Genomic DNA, 21,788 nt, shown 5'->3' with positions numbered 1-21,788 from the left:
ATAAACAATATATATTTTATTTTATATATATAATATATATATATAAAATATGGAGGGCGCATCAGGAACATCACGTCACCTACGAAGTGACGGAGAGTTTGAATTATAACGTCTGTCCTTATGGGGACCTGCTGGTCATTGCAGAGTGTGGGTCCCCATAATGTAGTTAAACAGGAAACACACACACTAAATGAAGTTATTAAATTACATCAAAATAAATAAAAGTGCCTGTCTGCCTGTCAGTGGAGGTGTCTTCTTTGTCCTTGTACCTGAAGTATCTCCCGGACAGTTCCTCCAGGCCGGGCGTCACGGCACAGTACACGGTGGTCTGACTGCCCTGTGCGGGAGTCTTCATGAGCAGCAGGGACGGAGGAATCAGCAGGAGGCCCAGCACGGGGAACGAGCTCTGGAAGTGACGACCCAGTTCAGTAAAGATCACACCCGGGTGGAGACAGAACGACGACACGCCGGAGCCTGAAGGAGACACCGAGGTAGAAAAAACACAGGTACATCTGAACAACCAATCATATTACAGCTCTGAGTGTTTCTGATGTTTAGTGTTTGTGAGGACCTCTGAGTCTTCTGGCGAGTTCTCTGGTGAACAGGATGTTTGCCAGTTTGCTCTGTTTGTAGCTCTGCAGAGAGCTGTACGGCTTCCTGCTGAAGAACAAGTCATCAAAGTCGATGTGACCTGAAGAATTGGACAAACATAAAATACTGAAACAAAACCAAAGAACAGAGGAACGTCAGAAGAACGTCAGAGGAACGTCAGAGGAACTTCAGGGGAACGTCGGAGGTTGTACCCCCGCGGTGGGCGATGGATGACACAGTGACCACTCGGCTGTGGGCGGAGCTCTTCAGCTTTGGTAGCAGCAGATTGGTTAGCAGAAAGTGACCCAGATGATTGACAGCCAGCTGAGTCTCAAAACCATCCTCTGTCAGCGATTTTGGACACATCATCACTCCTGCAGACAGACAGGGGGAGAGAGAGAGAGACAGGTGAGCAGACAGACAGGTGGAGAGAGAGAGAGACAGGTGAGCAGACAGACAGGTGGAGAGAGAGAGAGACAGGTGAGCAAACAGCTGGAGAGAGAGAGACAGGTGAGCAGACAGACAGGTGGAGAGAGAGAGAGACAGGTGAGCAAACAGACAGCTGGAGAGAGAGAGACAGGTAAGCAGACAGACAGGTGGAGAGAGAGAGAGACAGGTGAGCAAACAGACAGGTCGAGACAGGTGAGCAGACAGACAGGTGGAGAGAGAGAGAGACAGGTGAGCAGACAGACAGGTGGAGAGAGGGAAACAGGTGAGCAGACAGACAGGTGAGGTCACCTGCGTTGTTGATGAGGACATCCAGTCTGTCCTCGCTGTCCAGGAAGTCTTTGGCGAACTGTCTGACGGAGTAAAGCGAGGCCAGGTCCAGGTGTCTGATCGCCACGTTCCCGTTTCCTGTCGACCGTCTGATCTCCTCCGCCGCCTGCTCCGCCCGGGTCAGGTCTCTGCAAGCCATCACCACCCGGGCCCCTGCAACGAAATCAAACACACCCATCACCACCCGGGCCTGTGACTGGGTGTGCTTGTTTCGACACACCTTGTAATCGGCTCAGATGGTTTCAGCCCCTCCGTGACCTCTGACCTATCAGAGTCATCCAGTGATACGTACGTCCTTACGGACAAACAGGAGCTGCTAACCTGACTACATGTGAGTAAAAAAGGTGACAGTCACTTTAAACCTGTCCCCCACCTTAACCTTTGACCTCTGACCTGAGGCTCCATGTGGACAGTAAGGACTCAGGTCCTCACATTGTAGATAAGTCAGTCTGACCTCTGCGTGCGAGATCTCTGCTCGTCTCTTTGCCGATGCCAGTGTTCGCTCCAGTGATCAGAACCGTCTTTCCATCCAGACGAACAGAACAGCGACACACTCCACCTGCAATCCACTTCCTCAACATGGCCACACCTACACCCACACACACACACACACACACACACATATGTCATGAACATGTTACATGCTGTACATTAATGATGTTTGTAACCTGTTCAAAGTGTTCAGGTGATTCACATTTATTTTGTTCTCTTTGATTTGATGTCGATTCAGAGAAAAACACACACATACACACACTGTACACACTGTACACACACACGTTACACACACACTATACACACACATGCACATGTTGATGTATCAGCAGTTAATAAACACATTTATGTTTATCCACTCATCAATTAACTGTAAACTTAAATTTAGAATAACAGCCTAAAACCTGCACAGACCAGAACCAGAACCAGAACTGGCTGCAGCAGCACAAACACAGGCAGTGTCAGACTCTTACACATCAGAGTAAGTCCCAGCACAGCCCCACACAGCAGCAGCCGCTCCAGCTGGCCCTCCTCTCCAGAACCCTGTTCCGTCTCTGGGTCCGAGCCGCCGTCCTCACGGGGCAATGGCAGAACCAGGAATCCTCCCGGAGCCGCGGCACTCATCCCTGCGGGTCAGAGCAGGCTAAGGACAGACTGAACCGAGCCGAGCCAGGACATAGAGCAGGGGGGAGGGGGCACAGATTAAGTCAGATTAGAACAGATTATCCAGCAAACAGAAAGCAGCTCTGAGACCAGAGAGAGAGCACAGGAACCAGCAGGAACCAACAGGTCAGCTCCAACCAGCAGGAACCAGCAAGAACCAACAGGAACCAACAGGTCGGCTCCAACCAGCAGAATCCAACAGCAACCAACGGGTCAGTTACAGCCAGCAGGAACCAGCAAGAACCAACAGGAACCAAGTGGAACCAGGAGAAACCAACAGGTCAGCTCTAACCAACAGGAACCAGTAAGAACCAACAAGTCCCAACAGGTCAGCTACAACCAACAGGAACCAAGTGGAACCAACAGGAATCAGCAGGAACCAACAGGAACCAGCAAGAACCAACAAGACCCAACAGGTCAGCTCTAACCAGCATGAACCAACAGGCCAGCTACAACCAACAGGAACCAAGTGGAACCAACAGGAATCAGCAGGAACCAACAGGAACCAGCAAGAACCAACAAGACCCAACAGGTCAGCTCTAACCAGCATGAATCAACAGGTCAGCTACAACCAACAGGAACCAAGTGGAACCAACAGGAATCAGCAGGAACCAACAGGAACCAGCAGGAACCAACAGGTCAGCTCCAACCAGCATGAACCAACAGGTCAGCTACAACCAACAGGAACCAGCAAGAACCAACAGGAACCAGTTAGAACCAACAGGAACCAGCAAGAACCAACAGGAACCAGCAGGAACCAAGAGGAACCAACAGGTTAGCTACAGCCAGCAGGTACCAGCAGGAACCCACAGGAGCCATCAGGAAACAACAGGAATCAATTGGTCAGCTACAACCAACAGGAACTAGCAGGAACCAGTGGGAACCAACAGGAACCAACAAGACAGCTCCAACCAGCAGCAACCAGCAGGAACCAACAGGTTAGCTACAGCCAGCAAGTATCAGCAGAAACTAAGAGGACCCGGCAGGAACCAACAGGAACCAAGAGGAACCAGTAGGAACCAACAGGAACCCACAGGAACCATCAGGAAACAACAGGAACCAGCTGGAACCAACACGTCTCCAGAACCAGAAATGAGAGCTGCTCCATTATCATTGTTATTCATATATCTGGATGTATTCATTGTTTTTAAAATCAGGGCGTCATGATGGGTTCTGTTGGGTTCTGGTGTATAGATGTTCAGTGGATCATGTTCTCTATTCCTGTGGCTAAATGAGCTTAATAAAACTGAACTCATTTTTACAAAGTGTTTTTACTGAGCATGTTTTATTTTGAAGGCTCCAGAGTGTTCCTGTAGTGTTTGGACAGAACGTTAAACAAACGTTTAAATCAGGTTTGTTTGATTCTCAGCTGGTTTTCTTTGCATGAACTTTGATTTTATTGATTATTGAATATTTAATTTTTTTAGTTTTTTAAATTTTATTTCAGCCTCGGCTCTGACGTCACGCTCTAGCCCCGCCCCCCGTAAACCAACAGAAACAAAATGGCGGCCCGCTGTGACGGTGTGCTGTTGTTTTGGCGCCACTCGGCCTCCATGTTGTCTTCTTGGTGTGTGTCTGAGTCTGTCTGCGGTTCTGGTCTCGGTCGGTCCAGTTCTGGAGCCGTTTAACGCCTCCGGACCGAAACCGGATGGACTTCAGGTCCTCCAAAAACATTTACGCCGACCAATCAGAGACGGCGCTGTCTGAGGAGGAAGTGACGTAAGCAGCTGTGAGCCAATCTGCGGCTCCGACACGGCAGCAGCAGGAGGAAGACCCGCCTCCTGACGAACCGGAGCGCGCCTCTAGAAGAACCGTGCGAACCCGTCCGTGCTCCGCTGACCCGCTCTGCAGCACCAGCACCAGGTAAGACCTGCACGGCCCGGCACGGCCCGGCCCGGTCCGGCACGATGCACACCCACGTACATGTAGGAGGCGCTTGGTCTGTAGGTGGTGCCAGCGGGGCGGTGCAGCGTGTGTCCGGGCTCAGCTGGGTGTGCAGCCCGGTTCTGTTCTCACTGCACCCCGGTCCAGTCTGAACTGGTTCGAGTGGGCTGTAACGTGTCTGGACCCGTCCGGACTGAAAGTTTCTCCTGTGGGGTCAGAGAGGAGGAGCGCCCCCTGCGGCCACGGCGTGACGTCACACCGCGGGGTGTCATTAACATTCACGTCACACATCATTACGTCACTTCCTGTTGACTGTGATGACATCACATCAGAACACATGTTAGCAAAATGCTAAGCTAATCTGTAGCCTACCTGTCAGGTGACTGTGGTGGTCAGAGGTCATGTGACACGTTGTCTTATGGTTTCCATAGCAACATGGATACAGAGTTGTTCATGGAGTGTGAGGAGGAGGAGCTGGAGCCATGGCAACAGGTGGACGACAGCGTGGAGGAAGACGACGTGGACTTCATGGACAGCTACCGTGAGCCAGGTGAGACACCTGTGAAGTACACCTGTAACACCTGTCTCTCTCTGCCTGTCTCACTCTGCCTGTCTCTCTCTATCTGTCTCACTCTCTGCCTGTCTCTCTCTGTCTGTCTCTCTCTATCTGTCTCACTCTCTGTCTGTCTCTCTCTATCTGTCTCACTCTGTTTGTCTCACTCTCTGTCTTTCTCTGTCTGTCTCACTCTGTCTGTCTCACTCTCTGTCTGTCTGTCTCTCTCTCTCTGTCCTGTCTCTCTCACTATGTCTGTCTCACTCTGTCTGTTTCTCTCTGTCTGTCTCTCTCTATCTGTCTCACTCTCTGTCTGTCTCTCTCTCTGTCTGTCTCACTCTCTGTCTGTCTCACTGTGTCTGTCCCTGTCTGTCTCACTCTCTGTCTGTCTCACTCTGTCTGTCTCACTATGTCTGTCTCACTCTCTGTCTGTCTCTCTCTATCTGTCTCACTATGTCTGTCTCTCTCTGTCTGTCTCACTCTCTGTCTGTCTCACTATGTCTGTCTCTCTCTGTCTCACTCTCTGTCTGTCTCACTCTCTGTCTGTCTCTCTCTCTGTCCTGTCTCCATCTGTCTCACTCCATCTGTCTCTCTCTGTCCTGTCTCTGTCTGTCTCTCTCTGTCTGTCTCACTCTCTGTCTGTCTCTCTCTCTCTGCCCTGTCTCTGTCTCTCTCACTATGTCTGTCTCACTCTGTCTGTCTCTCTCTCTGTCTGTCTGTCTCTCTCTGTCCTGTCTCTGTCTGTCTCACTATGTCTGTCTGCCTCTCTCTCTGTCTCACTCTCTGTCTGTCTGTCTCTCTCTGTCCTGTCTCTGTCTGTCTCACTCTCTCTGTCTCACTCTGTCTGTCTCACTCACTCTCTGTCTGTCTGTCTCTCTCTGTCCTGCCTCTGTCTGTCTCACTATGTCTGTCTGTCTCTCTCTCTGTCTCACTCTCTGTCTGTCTGTCTCTCTCTGTCTGTCTCACTCTGTTTGTCACTCTCTGTCTGTCTCACTCTTTATCTGTCACTCTCTGTCTCTCTCTGTCTGTCTCACTCTCTGTCTCACTCCGTCTGTCTCTCTCTGTCTGTCTCACTCTTTATCTGTCACTCTCTGTCTCTCTCTGTCTGTCTCACTCTCTGTCTGTCTCTCCAGTGGAGGATTCTCCATCTCCTCTTCCAGCCTCTGAGTCTCCGCCCCCTCAGATGCCTCCACCTGCTTCATCAGGTAACTGTCTGATGGTGGTCTGATTGTCTGATGGTGTGGTGGTCTGATGGTGTGGTGGTCTGATGATGTTTGATAGTGGTCTGATGATGGTTTGATGGTGGTTTGATGGTGTGGTGGTCTGATGATGGTGTGGTGGTCTGATGATGGTTTGATAGTGGTCTGATGATGGTTTGATGGTGGTCTGATGATGGTTTGATGGTGTGGTGGTCTGATGATGTTTGATAGTGGTCTGATGATGGTTTGATAGTGGTCTGATGATGGTTTGATGGTGTGGTGGTCTGATGATGTTTGATGGTGGTCTGATGATGGTTTGATGGTGTGGTGGTCTGATGATGGTTTGATAGTGGTCTGATGATGTTTGATGGTGGTCTGATGATGGTTTGATGGTGTGGTGGTCTGATGATGTTTGATAGTGGTCTGATGATGGTTTGATAGTGGTCTGATGATGGTTTGATGGTGTGGTGGTCTGATGATGTTTGATGGTGGTCTGATGATGGTTTGATGGTGTGGTGGTCTGATGATGGTTTGATAGTGGTCTGATGATGTTTGATGGTGGTCTGATGATGGTTTAATGGTGTGGTGGTCTGATGATGTTTGATAGTGGTCTGATGATGGTTTGATAGTGGTCTGATGATGGTTTGATGGTGTGGTGGTCTGATGATGTTTGATGGTGGTCTGATGATGGTTTGATGGTGTCGTGGTCTGATGATGGTTTGATAGTGGTCTGATGATGTTTGATGGTGGTCTGATGATGGTTTAATGGTGTGGTGGTCTGATGATGTTTGATGGTGGTCTGATGATGTTTGATGGTGTGGTGGTCTGATGATGTTTGATAGTGGTCTGATGATGTTTGATGGTGGTCTGATGATGGTTTGATGGTGTGGTGGTCTGATGATGGTTTGATGGTGTGGTGGTCTGATGATGGTTTGATGGTGTGGTGGTTTGATGATGGTTGTGTGGTGGTCTGGTGGTTTGATGGTGGTCTGGTGGTTTGATGGTGTGATGGTTTGATGGTGTGGTGGTCTGATGGTTTGATGATGGTCTGGTAGTGTGATGGTTTGATGGTGGTCTGGTGGTTTGATGGTGGTCTGATGATGGTCTGGCTTCTCTGTGGAGGTCCTGGTGGTTTAACAGTTGTTGGTTACTTCTCTTGTCTTAGCCTCCTCTCCAGTCCAGATCTTCTCCTCCTCGGTGATGGCTCCTCCTCCGTCCTCCGTCATCACCTCCTCCTCTGTCTCCCGACTCCCCGCCCCCTGCACACCTGCCCCCGTGGCCCCACCCCTGGTGGCTCAAGCCCCGCCTCTCATCCTGACGCAGACGGCAAGTGGAACGTTCCTCCTCCCAGCAGCCCACGGAGCAGGCAACACCCGGTCCATCCTCCTCACCACACAGGTACAGAAAACAAACTCTCGTCCTCCATGTTGTTAAACCTGTGACGTCACAGTGATGTCACAGTGACGTCACTGTGACATCACTGTGACGTCATGTGTTTCCCGTGCAGGGTTTCCCGATGATGAACCACGGCACTCCTCTGCTGTTGAACCTGCAGCCGGGTCAGACGATGCAGCCTCTCACTCTGATCCAGTGTACGACCCCTCGCCTCATTAATCATGTGACCATTGATCAGCTGATCCATCGCTCATCTCAGCTGTTTCCTGTCCCCGCAGCGCCATCGTTGGGTCAGCTGGTACGACCCAGTGTGGGCGTGTCCCCTGTCCTGCCCCAGACCAGACCGAGCCCTGCCCCCTTGAGAGGCCCCGCCCAACCAGGCTCCGCCTTCACCGCCATGCAGCTTCCTGCCGCGTTAACTATCCGTACCAGCACACCAGGACCCGGTCAGTCCCCGTGGACATGGATCAGAACACCGGCTCAGAACTGATCGATTCATTCATCTGTTTTCTTTTTGTTGTTGTTTTACAGTTAACCTTCAGATGACTCAGGTGGGCGGGGCCAGCTCTCTGAAGCTCGCAGGTTCTCCCGCCCTTCCCTCCGGCTCGGCCAATGGAGTCACCAGGATCAGTCCGTTCAGCAGCAGCCGGACGATGAGGGATACCGGTACCAGTACTGATTAAATACTTCCTTTACTGTCTCTGTGTTCCTATGTGGTAAATGGACTGTACTTATATATCTCCTTTGTCTTCCGACCACTCAAAGCGCTTTGCAGTATCTCATTCACTGATGGCATTGGCTGCCATCATCATCATCATCAGTTTGAGGAGCTAACCATTCACACACATGCACACACACACATGCATGCACACACATGCACACACACACATGCACACACGCACATGCACACACACACACACACATGCACGCACATGCACACACACACATGCATGCACACACATGCATGCACACACATACACACACACACACATGCGCACACACACACACATGCACACACACGCATGCACACACACACACATATGCATGCACACACACATACACGCACACTCTCCGATGGTTCAGTCTTCGGGATTTGGGGTTCAGTATCTTGCCCAGCCCAATGACACTTCAACACGCAGACTGGAGGAGCCGGGGATCGAACCACCGATCATCATCCGATGATTAGTGGATGACCCGCTCTACCTCTGAGCCACAGCCACCTCGTGAAACCCTTTAAATAACCAGGCCCAGGCCCGGGTCCTCAAGGCCCCCTTTGAGGCCCCGCCCCTGTGGAGCGTCCTCTTATCACAAAATAAAAGCATTTTACAGTTCACAGTGAACTGTTGGACTTTTTTTGTGAAGGAAGTGTCGAGTCACCATGGTTACTCTGTGTCACCAGCTCCTGTCGTCATGACGCCCCCTGTGACCTCAACGCCGACCTCCGACCCCCCCCGGGTGGTGATGAGCGTGGAGGAGTTTTACTACGGCACTTTTGAAGGCGACCTGAGTCTGAGGAAGCCACACCCACTGGGAATCAAAACATCGACCTTCACCTGCCAGATCTGCACGCACCTTGCCGAGAACAACCTGAGGTGAGATCATTGAGCACCTGAACGCACCTCAACATACCTGAACACACCTGAACGTACCTCAACATATCTGAACACACCTCAGCACCCACAAAGACTCCTCAACTTACCTGAACGCACCTCAACACACCTGAACACAATGCAGGTGCAGTGGTCTGTATGTTCACCTGTGTGTGTGTTGGCAGGTTGATGCAGCACATGCTCCAGCACTCGGAGCTGATTGGTGGAGGAGGAGAAGGTGACAACAGGAAGTGCTGTAAGTTCTGTTACCGTCAGTTCTCGTCTCCGGCTCAGCTGCAGAGCCACCAGGATCAGGTGCACGGCCCGGTCCTCTCCACCTGTAAGAACCACACCTGAACGAGACAGAACTGATGTCACACCTGGACCTGGCCCGGGACTCACCTGTCTGTCTCTCTCTCAGGTATGTGTCGAATATGTGAGTGGGCATTTGAGAACGAGCCGGCCTTTCTGAACCACATGAAGTCTAACCACAAACCTGGAGAGATGCCCTACATCTGTCAGGTGAGTCTGACACCTGTCCTCTGATCTGAGGTCTGTATGAAGCCAGAACAGAATGTGACCAATCACAGACGTAAGCTGTTTCCATGGCAGTATACCCCCTTAAAGTGTTGTACGTCAAGTTGCCTTGTTAACTCAGGTGTGACTTTCAGGTGTGCTCGTATCGCTCATCCTTCTACTCAGACGTCCTGCAGCACTTTGCCAGCTTCCACAGAGAATCTCGCTTCCTGCTGTGTGTTTTCTGCTTGAAGGTGACCAGAAACCCAACCAGCTACCAGCAGCACCTGCTCAGACACCAGGTAACCTGAGACACCAGGTAACACCACACACACCAGGTAACCTGAGACACCAGGTAACACCACACACACCAGGTAACGTCCTGTCTGTCTGTGTCTCAGGTGAATCAGGCCTTCCACTGTAACAGGTGTCGTCTTCAGTTCGTCTTCCTCAAAGATAAGATGCAGCACAAACTGGAAAACCATCGAAGCTTCAGGCGCCCGACTCAGCTGGAGGGACTGCCACCGGGGTCAAAGGTCAGCCCATCCTGAACCTGAGAAGCTCCTTATCAGGTCCCAGTCCAGGTTCTCATTGTTGATCCATGTGTCTCCAGGTGACCATCAGGACCTATGGGAAGGTCCGGCCACTGATGACCTCAGCAGGCAGCAGGCTGTTCCAGAGCCCCTCCTCCCTCATCCAGCCAATCAACATCAAGACAGAGCTGCTGAAGTCTCCGATCCAGAGGAGTCCGGCGCTCGCCAAGTCACCGCGATCCCCGACGAAGAGGCCGGTCAGCCGCAGAGACCACGTCAGCAGGTCAGGAAGGGTTAATGATGCGTTCAGGCAACACCACGAAACAGGAAGCACAAGAACTCGTGAGGGTTAGCATCACGGCTAATCAGAGTTAGCATCACGGCTCATCACAGGAGTTCAGTCAGTTAGTTAGTTCAGTTGACCCGTCCTCTCGTGTCCTGCAGGTTGGACGGGGACAGGTTGGTGTGTCTGGAGTGTGGGACAGACGCCTCGGACTTCTCAGCTCACTACCCCACTCACGTCCACTGTCTGCTGTGTCCGTACAGCAGCTGCTGCTCCAGAGCCTACGCTGCCCACATGATCCAGTAAGAACCTGCCCGGTCCAGTCTGTCATATTGTCAGTACTGGTACTGCAGTAGTACTCACAGTACTGCGAGTCCATCTGTGGTCAGGTGTCATGTGATGTGATCAGCTGTTGTATGTTGTCATTTCAGTCACCATGTCTTGCGGTCCAAAGACAAAGTCGTCCCTCTGCACAGACGACCTCCTCCATGGTGAGAGACATACATACTTTTACAGTGTAGTACTGATTGTTATAAAGTACTTTTACAGTGTAGTACTGATTGTTATAAAGTACTTTTACAGTGTAGTACTGATGTTAGTACTTTAAGTTGTCGTACTGATTTTATAAATACTTTTTACAGTGTAGTAACTGATTGTTATAAAGTACTTTTACAGTTAGTTAATACTGATTATTTATTGTAATAGTACTTTTACAGTGTAGTACTGATTTTATAAAGTATTTTTACAGGTAGTACTGATGTATTATAAAGTACTTTTACAGTGTATACTGATTTGTTAGTACTTTTACAGGTGTACTGATTGTTATAAAGTACTTTTACAGTGTCGTATTGTGTAGTACTTTACAACGTAGTACTGATTGTTATAAAGTACTTTTACAGTGTAGTACTGATTGTTATAAAGTACTTTTACAGTGTAGTACTGATTGTTATAAAGTACTTTTACAGTGTAGTACTGATTGTTGTTACTTTTAAGTGTAGTACTGTTGTTATACGTACTTTTACAGTGTTAGTTACTGATTGTTTAAAGTACTTTTACAGTAGTAGTATGATTATTATAAAGACTTTTAGTGTATACTGATTGTTAGTACTTTACAGGTAGTACTGATTATTATAAATCTTTTACTGTAGTATCTTTGTCTTAAAGTATTTTACAGTGTAGTTTTGATTATTATAAAGTACTTTTACAGTGTAGTACTGATTGTTATAAGATTTTACAGTGGTACTGATTATTATAAAAGTACTTTTACGTGTTACTGATGTTAGTACTTTTACAGTGTAGTACTGTTTGTTATAAAGTTATTTTACAGGTGTACTGATTGTTTAGTACTTTTACAGTTGTGTACTGATTGTTTAAAGTACTTTACAGGTGTAGTACTGATTGTTATAAAGTACTTTTACACGTGTAGTACTGATTGTTTTATAATACTTTTTACAGTGTAGTACTGTTGTTATAAGAACTTTTACAGTGTAGTACTGATTGTTAGTATCTTTTACCGTTTGTATGTTGTACTGATTGTTTTATTAAAGTACTTTTGCTGTAGTACTGATTGTTAGTACTTTTACAGTGTAGTACTGATTGTTATAAAGTACTTTTACAGTGTAGTACTGATTGTTAGTACTTTTACAGTGTAGTACTGATGTTTAAAGTTCTTTTACAGTGTAGTACTGATATTATAAGTATTTTACAAGTGTAGTACTGATTGTTATAAAGTACTTTTACAGTGTAGTACTGATTATTATAAAGTACTTTTACAGTGTGTACGATTGTTATAAATACTTTTACATGTACAGTACTGATTATTTATAGTACTTTTACAGGTACTATGATTGTTAGTATTTTACAGTTTAGTATGATTTTATAACTACTTTTACAGTGTATACTGATTATTATAAAGTACTTTTACAGTGTAGTACTGATTGTTATAAAGTACTTTTACAGTGTAGTACTGATTGTTATAAAGTACTTTTACAGTGTAGTACTGATTATTATAAAGTACTTTTACAGTGTAGTACTGATTATTATAAAGTACTTTTACAGTGTCTACATGATTGTTATAAAGTACTTTTACAGTGTAGTATTGATATTATTAAAAGTACTTTTACAGTGTTTACTCTGGGTGGCCTGAAGGTGTCGTTCTTGTTCAACAATAACAATCAGTTAACAGGAAGTGGACCTCACAGGATATCTACACAGTGGACTGTGATGTGTACCCTTCTGTTGTGTCCTGTCTGTGATGTGTCCCTGTCTGTTGATTGTGTCTTCCTGTCTGTTTTTGTTTTGTCTCCTCTGTCCTGTTGATGTGTCTCCTGTCTGTTGTGTCCTGTCTGTTGAGTGTCTCCTGTCTGTTCTTTGGTCCTGTCTGTTATGTGTCTCTGTCTGTTGATGTGTCTCCTGTCTCGTTGTTCCTGTCTGTTGTGTCCTGTCTGTTGATGGTCTTTCCAGTCTGTTGTGTCCTGTCTGTTGAGTGTGTCTTCTGTCTGTTGTGTCCTGTCTGTTGATGGGTCTCCTGTGGTTTGTTCTGGTCTCCTGTGTTGATGTTGTCTCCTGTGTGTCTTGTTTGTTGTGTCTGTCGTTGTGTGTCTCCTGTCGTTGTTGTCCTGTTGTTGATGTGTCTCCTGTTGTATGTGCTCCTGTCTGTTGTGTGTCCTGCTATGTGTGGTTCTCCGTCTGTGATGTTGTCTCCTGTCTTTCTGTCTCCTGTCTGTTTGTCTCCTGTCTGTTGTGTCTCCTGCTGTTGTGTCGTCTCTTATGTTCTTGTGTCCTGTCTGTTGAGTGTCTCCTGTCTGGTTGTCGTCTGTGCTTGATGGTCTCCTGTCTGTTGTGTCCTGTCTGTTGATGTGTCTCCCTGCTGGTTGTCTGTTGATGTGTCTGTCTGACTGTCTGTGTTGCTCTGTCTGTTGATGTGTCTCCTGTCTGTTGTGTCCTGTCTGTTGAGTGCGTCTGTCTCCTGTCTGTTGCCTGTCCCTGTATGTTGGTATGGTCTCTTTTGTTTGTCTGTTTTGTTGATGTTGTCTCCCTGTCTGTTGTTGTGTCTGTCTGTGATGGCTCATGTTTGTGATGTGCTCCTGTCTGTTGATGTGTCTCCTGTCTGTTGATGTGTCTCCTGTCTGTTGATGTGTCTCCTGTCTGTTGTCTCCTGTCTGTTGATGTGTCTCCTGTCTGTTGTCTCCTGTCTGTTGATGTGTCTCCTGTCTGTTGTGTCCTGTCTGTTGATGTGTCTCCTGTCTGTTGATGTGTCTCCTGTCTGTTGTCCTCAGTGTGTTCGTGCTGTGGTGCTCTCACTGTGGCTTCAGGCCTCGCTCTGCAGATCAGATGGCCGATCACCTGCTGATGAACCCGGAGCACCACAGCGCCACCTGCCGCACCAGGAGTAAGACTGCAACACACACACACACACACAGTCGATGATCGTGATTGGACCTGAGCCTCTCCAGTGCGTTCAGCTCAGAGCGGGTCAGGCTGTCAGGAGGTCAGACACAGAAACAGAACCAGACGAAATGTCTCGTGTGGACTCGTCCTGCTGTCACGGCTCAGTGGAGTCACAGTTGAACTTTAACAGATTCGATCACTGTTTCAGGAGGTCAGAGGTCAAACAACTGATTAAAGCTGAGCTTCACGTTCAGTCTCCTGCAGGTCGCCACGTCTCGTCAGCTGATCGTAAACTTTCTGACAAGCTTTCAGGATCTGGCACCGTCCGGCTTCACTCCAAGCCAAAGTCAATAAAACTGGACTGAATGTCCAAAGTCCAGCTGCTCCGTGACCGAGCTGAGGAAACACAGGAAGCGTTAACAGAGGAAGAATGAAGTGTTTACACTGCCTGCTGCAGTTCACAAAGTCATCATGAAGTTACAGAGTCAGACTGTGTTTGCCTCACAGGACAGATGTACATCAGCATGACAACTATGTTTTAATTCACTGGTTCTCAAACTGTGGTACGAGTACCACTGGTGGGACAGCTGGTCTGTCAGTCAAATATTTTCTGAGTAGTTTGTATAAAAAGTTTGAGAAACACTGATCTGATCAGTTGGCCCTTGATTAATAAATAACCCACATGTTCTGGTTCTTGTTCTGGCTTCGTTATGTTGGTTTCCTTTCAGAATTCAGAACTTTCTGTTTACGTTCAGGGTCTGACACAGTTCAGCTCCATCAGCTGATGGTGTTTCCTCTTACTCAGCTTCAGCATCGCCTGTTCATTGTTTGATGAAGTTACATAGAGTGAGCTCAGTGTAGCATCAACAGGAGTTAAACTTTAAAGGTAAATTTACTGTTTACATACTGACACCGATTGTTTGTCTCTTCCAGCGTACGTTGAACCCGATATCCGGTTCTGCCACAGTGACGAGCAGCGTTATCCAGAGGAGAAGGAACTGGCCCAGAACACAGACCTACCTGATCCATCCTGGAGGTCCGCAGATTGTTGGAAATATCCAGCAGAGGACGACGGCCAGTCCACCATCGAGTCCTTCACGCAGAGCAGCGGGCCACGTCACTTCCTGTCCAAGAACAGCGACGCCATCGACTTCTTCAACTTGGTGTTCCCTGCGCCACTCATGGAACTGATCACCAACGAGACCAACGCCCACGTGAAGACCTGCCAGTTCCTGGGCTCCTCCTACCCAGACTGGGTCCCCGTCACCACCCATGAGGTCAAAGGTTTCATTGGCCTGGTCATTCTGATGGGCATCCAGAACCTCCCCGACCCATCCCACTACTGGTCTTGGAGTCACTACGACAACAGCTACACCTTCTATCGTGCCATGAGTTACAAACGCTTCAAGCAGATTGCTGCCAACATCCGCATGGGCAGTTTCACCACGGACGAATACCGCAGCACCAGCAGGTTGAACGACTCGCTGCACATATTCAGGCCGATGCTGGACATCCTGGGCGGAGCAATGTGGGACGCCTACCAGCCAAACTGCTGCCTCACCATCGACAGGGCGCTGCTGCCAAGCCTGGATGAGGACAGCTGCCACGCCAAGGGCAACCCAAAGACACAGCCTCAGGTGTGGTTGCTGTGTGACTCCAAGTCCGGCTACTGCCACCGCTTCTTCATCCAGGTGGGGGAGAAGGTGGGCCAGGAGCCGGGCTTCATTGTGGTGCCCGAGCTGGTGAAGGGTCTGGAAGATAAACAACACCATCTTTTCTTGGCTAGTTCGCTGACATCCGTCCCGCTCATGCAGAAGCTTCTGGATCAGGGGATCTATGCCTCCAGCTCCTTCCCTCCACCCAACCCCATCCTGCCCAGGGAGCTCTGGGAGGAGGGCCAGCTGGACAATCCTGGGGACTTCCTGCAGAGGCAGTTTGGTCCCCTGCTGGCCACTCGATGGAGGGACACCAAAGAAATGGGCTGCCTGTCAACCAATGCAGCTCCGGGCGAGCAGGACACTGTTTGGAGGAGGTCTCAGACCAAAGTGGGCGGACTGGACCCCATTGATCGCCCCATGGCCTTCCGCCTCCTGCAGGAGAACATGCGTGGTGTGGACATCTGCAAGCAGCTGCTGGCCTGCAACCCGCTGGGAGGAATCCCCCAGGACCGACACTGGCGCAGCCTTTTCTGGTTTCTGGTCAACCTGAGCATCGTCAATGCCTTCATCGTGCTGCGGGAGAGCCGCAAAGAAAACCCTCCCGCCTGGGTTCAAGATGGACTTTTCACTCAGGTCAACTTCCGCAAGCGTTTGGGCAACCAGCTCGCTAAGTGTGCCCAGAAATACTTTGAGACCATGGAGATCGCCAGTTCCCGAGGGATGAGGGTGGAGGTGGTGGAGGAACCAGTTAAACAAAGACACAGGATGGCAAAGATCAGCAGCATCTCCAAGAGGTGCAAGAACTGCAACCTGAAGAGCATCCGCCATGAGAGTGTGTACGGCTGCATCGTCTGCAAGTCCAACCTGTGCAAACAACCCAGCTGCTTCTGGGAGTTTCACGGCATGTCGCCTCTGAACAAAGGTCAGTACCTCATGTCTCAAAAGATTCAGTTAAGAAGTCAGGGGACATGAAATGTACAGACTGAAATATAAACTAAATAAAGTTCTTGTTTGTTTTTAACAGGATCAACTAAAGTTGGATTTCTAAAGGACAGAGTCAGGTAACAAAACATATCTCTGTTCACCGTGAAACATCTTTGAGTGTTTTTGGTGTTCTGTTTGTGCTTGGAAATTTGACGTACGTGTCTTTCTTGTGCTGCAGCGGTGCCGTCGAGGTGAACGAGGTTCAGGACAGCGTAGACGGGGCAATGGCTCCGGTGGAGGACATGGACTTCTCTGATGATGAGCGTCTGGATGATTTGGACGACGTTGATGATGAAACTGAAGATATTAAAGAAGAAGATCTCAAAGAAGACAAACGACCAGTGGCTCAGCTGCCGCCAACAACCAGTGACCACAGCCAACTGCCAACCATCTTGTCCGCCTCTAAAGATCGCGACGACTTCCTCACTGCACGTCAGCTGAGGATCGCCCTGTTCGCTCTGTGTGACGGACTCCGCCAAGCCTCGAGGGTCTTTTCCACAGACGTGCAGCTCATCCGGTCCTGGCTTAAGGAGGCCAGGAAGCGTCTGAAGCAAACCGAGCAGGAACATGGTGACGGCGATGATCGCATGGTGGCGTGGGTGCTGTCCATGCGCGAGCAACAGCTTTCAATCACAGAGAGCAACTTGTTCCACAAAGCCTCCACGCTGAAGAAGAAGGGCGGCTTCAGCGACTCCTTCCGCATCTCCTATGACTGGGCGGTGAGCTTCATGCTGCAGCACCGACTCGGTGTGCGGAGCATCGGCAGGGAGCCCACGCTGGCTCACGTCCTGCCACTTTCCCTGGAGGCCAAGATCAAGTCCTTCAGGGAGTTCACCCAGGAGGTGATCCAGGTCAACAAGCTGTCAGAGGGCTGTGTGGCTGCAATGGACGAGCTGTGTCTCTTTGTGGATCTGAGGTTAGTTCAGGACAAGTCTCGCCGCTCAGAGGCCCTGGAGCTCACTGGGTCTTTACCTCTGGTCACTGTGTACCTGACCGTGCTGGCCAGTGGTATCATGCTGCCGTCCCTGGTGCTGGCAAACAGGCAGCTGGCTGAGAAGGCCCTGCCGGACTTCATCGTGCTGGAGGCCGGTCCTGAGAGTCTGTTAGTAGAAGAAGCCTTGGACCTCTGGACTAACCGGGTTTGGCTCCAGCATGTGTCTGGTCCAGCTCAGCCCAGTAAGTCCATGCTGGTCCTGGACCGACACCGGGAACACTTTGGAGATTTGTTCATTACTTCCATCAGTGGGTCAGGAACTCTCCCGGCCATCATCCCCAGCGGCTGCTCCTTCCATCTTCAGCCGCTGGAGGTCTGTGTGAAGCCAGTTCTGCAGCGCTTCCTGCTGTCACGCTGGGCAGAGTTCACCGCCATGAAGCCGAAGGAGCTGGAGGAGACGTTGCCTCAGCGGCTTCAAGCTAACGTGGCTCAGCTGCTCGTCAGTTGGGTGGTTGAGGCCCTGACACACCTGAACAAACGCCCACAGCTTTGGAAGAAGTCGTTTGACTTGACGGGCCTCCTGCCCCGGCACAAAGAGAAGGACGAGCAGGGGACGAGTCCAAAACAACAGGATGTCCAGATGGACCTCATCAAGACCCTCACAGAGACCCTGCTGGGACCCGTAAGTCTGCAAGTCCCTGAGCTTCTCGAGCTGGAAGACGACGAGGACGTCAAGGAACAAGGACAAGGACAAGAACAAGGAGAGGAGGACAGAGAAGGGGAGAAGGGAGTGACCGAAGACAGGAAGGAGATGAGGGAGGACAAGAAGGAGATGAGGGAGGAGGTAGGGAAGGAAACAAAGGAGGGAGGGAGGCTAGAGGACACAGGAAATAAAGGAAAGGACACAATCATAGAGAGAGTGGTGACAGGAGAGGACAGGAGTGAGACAAGGGAAGACAGGAAGGAGACATGGGAGGACAGGAAGGAGATGGAGGAGGAAGGGAAGGAGACAAAAGAAGACAGGAAGGAGACAAGGGAGGACAGAAAGGAGGAAGGAGAGGACAGAAATGAGACAAGGGAGGACAGAAAGGAGATGAAGGAGGAAGGGAAGGAGACAGCAGAGGACAGAAATGAGATAAGGGGGGACAGGCAGGAGGAAATGAAGAAGCTTGAGGAGGACAGTGAGGAGGAAGGGAAGGAGCAAGAGGAGGACAGGAAGGAGGTGAGTAAGGAGAGACGAGAAACGAGGATCGTGATCGGAGAGGAAGTAGGAGACGAGTGGAAGATCACAGTGAAGAGCAGGACTGAAGGGGTGGAGGCTGACAGAGAGGACGAGCGGAAGGACGACAGCTGAACACCTGACCAGGTATACCTGACGTCTGATGTGCCATTTGGCACTTCTTTGGGACATTTTGCAGAAACCAGCTGGACTGAGTTAACATTGGTTTGTCCTGATTTTGACGAAGCCCTGAACCCACCACGTAAAGACAAAGTGACTTTTAGAAGTCTGCCTCAACGCACTTTGCAGACGATTTGATCTGATTTAAAGTCTTGTGGTGTTTTTCTGACTTCATCCAATCATCTTTAGGTTTAGAGACCAGCCAATCAGCCAAGATCTTCCCCCAGGAGTCACCAACCAAGACAAGATGCAGCCCCCGAACCAAAGTCATCATAAAGTTCAATGTACTACCTTCCAGTGAACAGAACCTCTGAACCGGCAGTGTCCAGTCTAACAGTGAACACAGCAGCCTATCAGGTGGTTTTCTTGCCGGGTTTGGATCCTGGCATCCCGGGCTGAGTCAGTTCAGTTAGCTACACAGCTGACCGAGCTAACCACAGTTAGCAATTCGCGTCAATGTTTCCATCATGAAGTCTGTGAATCACCTCGGTACTGTCACGTTATTCCCTGTTGGTCTCAGAGGCTGTGCTCCAACCTGGTCCGGTCCGGCTGCTGAGCCCAGTTCAGTTAATTAGCGGTCAACTTTAGCAAGTGGACCAAAAACTGCATGATCTGATCTTTGCACATGTGCAGAGGGTCCTCGTGGTTAAAGTATGAGTTGATGAATCTGACATTGGCATGTCTGCGCTCGCTGTCGATCTGTAAGTGTGCGACTGTTTTAATACATCAAAGATATTTTCTCCATCAGTTGATTCACAGTTTGGTCAAAGTTTGCCAGTTTTCTTTAAACCTTGTTTGACCTCCAACAGAACGTCATATCTGGATCCTCAGAGATGTTTGAACAGACCAGATGTTTCTGTGTGTTGACTCCTGGACTGGGTCACATGTTCTTTGACGTGTGCACTGTCATGGGTAATAAATCAGTCTGCAGCAGGTCAAAGTCCACCTGTCCTTTCAGCAGCAGCTTAACGATCTCTGATTGTCTGGAACATGTAGAGTTACTTTTGCTTCATGAGTTAATCTGTTTTTTTAAGGACAGTCATGTGACCTGGACCTGAAGATGATGAATGTTTTTATTTGAAGTGTACAGACGAATATTTTGTTTTTTATTTGTGTCTGTCAGATAAATGATATTTGACCCTTTATGACTTGTGGTGCTCATCAATAAAACACCAAACACCTGGATCCTTTTCTGCATGACAACACCAACCAAACACCATCCATCCATCCATTCTCTTCTGCTTATCTGGGTCGGGTCACGGTGGCATTGGGTTTAACAGGGCATTCCAGGGGGTGTCCTAATCAGATACCTGAACCACCTCAGCTGACTCCTTTCAACGCAAAGGAGCATGGTTCTACTCCGAGCTCCCTCTGGATGTTCCTCACTCTATCTCTGAGGCTGAAAACACAAACCAACCAACAACCAAACACAAACCAGTGTGCCACATGTACTCCTCGTCCTCCTTTAGTGATAACGGTACTTGTAATAAATGTAGTTTATTTGTAGCTCTGGAGGCGAGGGTCAGTGAGTTATAGGCACGGTACCGCACCACCGAACAGTCAGTAGCTCAGATAGTTAGCCAGTCCCCTGTAGCCGGTGCGGTACAGCCACAGGTAGCTTCAGCTAGCCGTCCCCCGGTAGTTCCCGAGCAGCCGGGAGGCTGGGTGACTGTTCGAAGGAGGCATAGCCCCAAACTGAAGCCCACGGTACACCACCAACCGCTCCACGTTTCAAACGGATTCTCCCCAATCAGCGACACACCCGCTGAGAGGCCAACTCTGGTCATTGGCAGCTCCATAGTCCGAAACGTGAAGTTAGCGACACCGGGGGCCATAGTTAAATGCACCCGGGGGCCAGAGCGGGCGACATCGAGTCTTTTTGAAACTGCTGGCTAAAGATAAACGTAAATACAGTAAGATTGTTATTCACGTCGGCGGTAATGACACCCGGTTACGCCAATCGGAGGTCACTAAAATTAATGTTTCATCGGTGTGAATACGCCAAAACGATGTCGGACTCCGTAGTTTTTTTTTTTAATTCTTCTCCTTACTTACAAAGCTGTCTCTGTCGTCCAGCAGGTTCTCGTGGATCGTGGCTGCTGCTGTGGTCCTGCATGACGTCCACTACACATATTACTACTGTCATTATTGCTGCCATATCTCCATCACAGTTTATAGTAGTGATGATTTGCTGTGCTGAGCATCTGTCTCTGTCTCATACAGGTTCCACTGCTACTGTAATTATTTTATCAGTCATTGATCATGTAATTTTATCAGTCATTATTCATTGCATTTAATCAGTCATTGTAATTCATTGTCATTTTACAGTCATTGTAATTCATGTCATTTTATCAGTCATTGTAATTGTACAGTATGTTTGTGGTTGATTTGTCCTGTACACGTGACATCTATTGCACGTCTGTCCGTCCTGGGAGAGGGATCCCTCCTCTGTGGCTCTTCCTGAGGTTTCTTCCACCTTTTTTCCCTGTTAAAGGTTTTTGTGGGCAAGTTTTTCCTCACTGGAACCGAGGGTCTAAGGACAGAGGGTGTCACTCCCTGTACAGATTGTAAAGCCTCAGAGGAAAATGGACTTTGTGACTTTGGACTGTACAAATAAAATCTGATTTGAATTTTAAACCAACCAACAACCAAACACAAACCAATAACAAACCAAACAGTCACGACAGAAATCTGAAAGCATGAGAGAAAAAAGATTCTTGAACTCTAAGTTAATTTGAATGAATTAATACAACAGAATCTGAAAGTTCATTAGAAACATGATGATGGTTTGTTGTTTAATTAAAGTTAAACAGAGTTCATGTGAGAACAGAAACAAACAGACGTCAGTGAAGAGACGAGACAGAAACATAATAAAACAAACTGTATGTCCAGATGTTAATGAGCCACACTTTCATCATCGTCTATAACTATATCTGATCAGGGTGACA

The 21,788-nt window shown here is 48.9% G+C and overlaps 2 protein-coding genes across 9 annotated transcripts in view; one reads left to right on the top strand and one right to left on the bottom strand.

Moving 5' to 3' along the window:
• Positions 1 to 4,875, bottom strand: part of LOC104937271 (retinol dehydrogenase 13) — a 7,375-nt gene extending 2,500 nt beyond the window's left edge. The window contains exons 1-7 of one of the 4 annotated variants that reach the window (XM_027275334.1): positions 4,780 to 4,875; positions 2,334 to 2,486; positions 1,823 to 1,957; positions 1,330 to 1,521; positions 804 to 965; positions 572 to 691; positions 270 to 474 (exon numbers count right to left, since the gene is read on the bottom strand). In XM_027275334.1, the coding sequence (XP_027131135.1) occupies positions 270 to 474; positions 572 to 691; positions 804 to 965; positions 1,330 to 1,521; positions 1,823 to 1,957; positions 2,334 to 2,486; positions 4,780 to 4,810 (998 nt within the window). In that variant the 5' untranslated portion in view covers positions 4,811 to 4,875. Of the gene's footprint in view, positions 1 to 269; positions 475 to 571; positions 692 to 803; positions 966 to 1,329; positions 1,522 to 1,822; positions 1,958 to 2,333; positions 2,515 to 4,446 lie in introns of all 4 variants that reach the window. The other 3 variants (XM_027275335.1, XM_027275336.1, XM_027275337.1) reach the window with 3 other exon arrangements.
• pogzb (pogo transposable element derived with ZNF domain b) lies at positions 2,494 to 20,949 on the top strand. 5 transcript variants are annotated; one of them, XM_027275332.1, is made up of 20 exons: positions 2,494 to 4,386; positions 4,839 to 4,957; positions 6,094 to 6,165; positions 7,325 to 7,557; positions 7,667 to 7,751; positions 7,833 to 8,000; positions 8,086 to 8,220; positions 8,954 to 9,146; positions 9,329 to 9,483; positions 9,565 to 9,665; positions 9,815 to 9,961; positions 10,061 to 10,195; positions 10,273 to 10,475; positions 10,637 to 10,777; positions 10,907 to 10,966; positions 13,754 to 13,866; positions 14,799 to 16,445; positions 16,548 to 16,584; positions 16,686 to 18,807; positions 20,917 to 20,949. In XM_027275332.1, the coding sequence occupies exons 2-19, from the start codon at positions 4,843 to 4,845 to the stop codon at positions 18,793 to 18,795; spliced, it is 5,850 nt and encodes a 1,949-aa protein (XP_027131133.1). In that variant the 5' UTR covers positions 2,494 to 4,386; positions 4,839 to 4,842; the 3' UTR covers positions 18,796 to 18,807; positions 20,917 to 20,949. The 5 variants fall into 5 exon arrangements, with proteins under 5 accessions (XP_027131133.1, XP_027131131.1, XP_027131132.1 ...); XM_027275330.1 differs by lacking the exon at positions 20,917 to 20,949 and having other exon boundaries at positions 2,494 to 2,851; positions 3,084 to 4,386; positions 16,686 to 19,184; XM_027275331.1 differs by lacking the exon at positions 20,917 to 20,949 and adding an exon at positions 19,030 to 19,184.
• Positions 20,950 to 21,788: the final 839 nt, after the last annotated feature.

This window comes from Larimichthys crocea, unplaced genomic scaffold, assembly GCF_000972845.2.
Source record: "Larimichthys crocea isolate SSNF unplaced genomic scaffold, L_crocea_2.0 scaffold100, whole genome shotgun sequence".
NCBI lineage: Eukaryota > Metazoa > Chordata > Actinopteri > Sciaenidae > Larimichthys > Larimichthys crocea.
The sequence above is the reverse complement of the archived record's forward strand: the minus strand, read 5'-3'. Positions and strand labels throughout refer to the sequence as shown.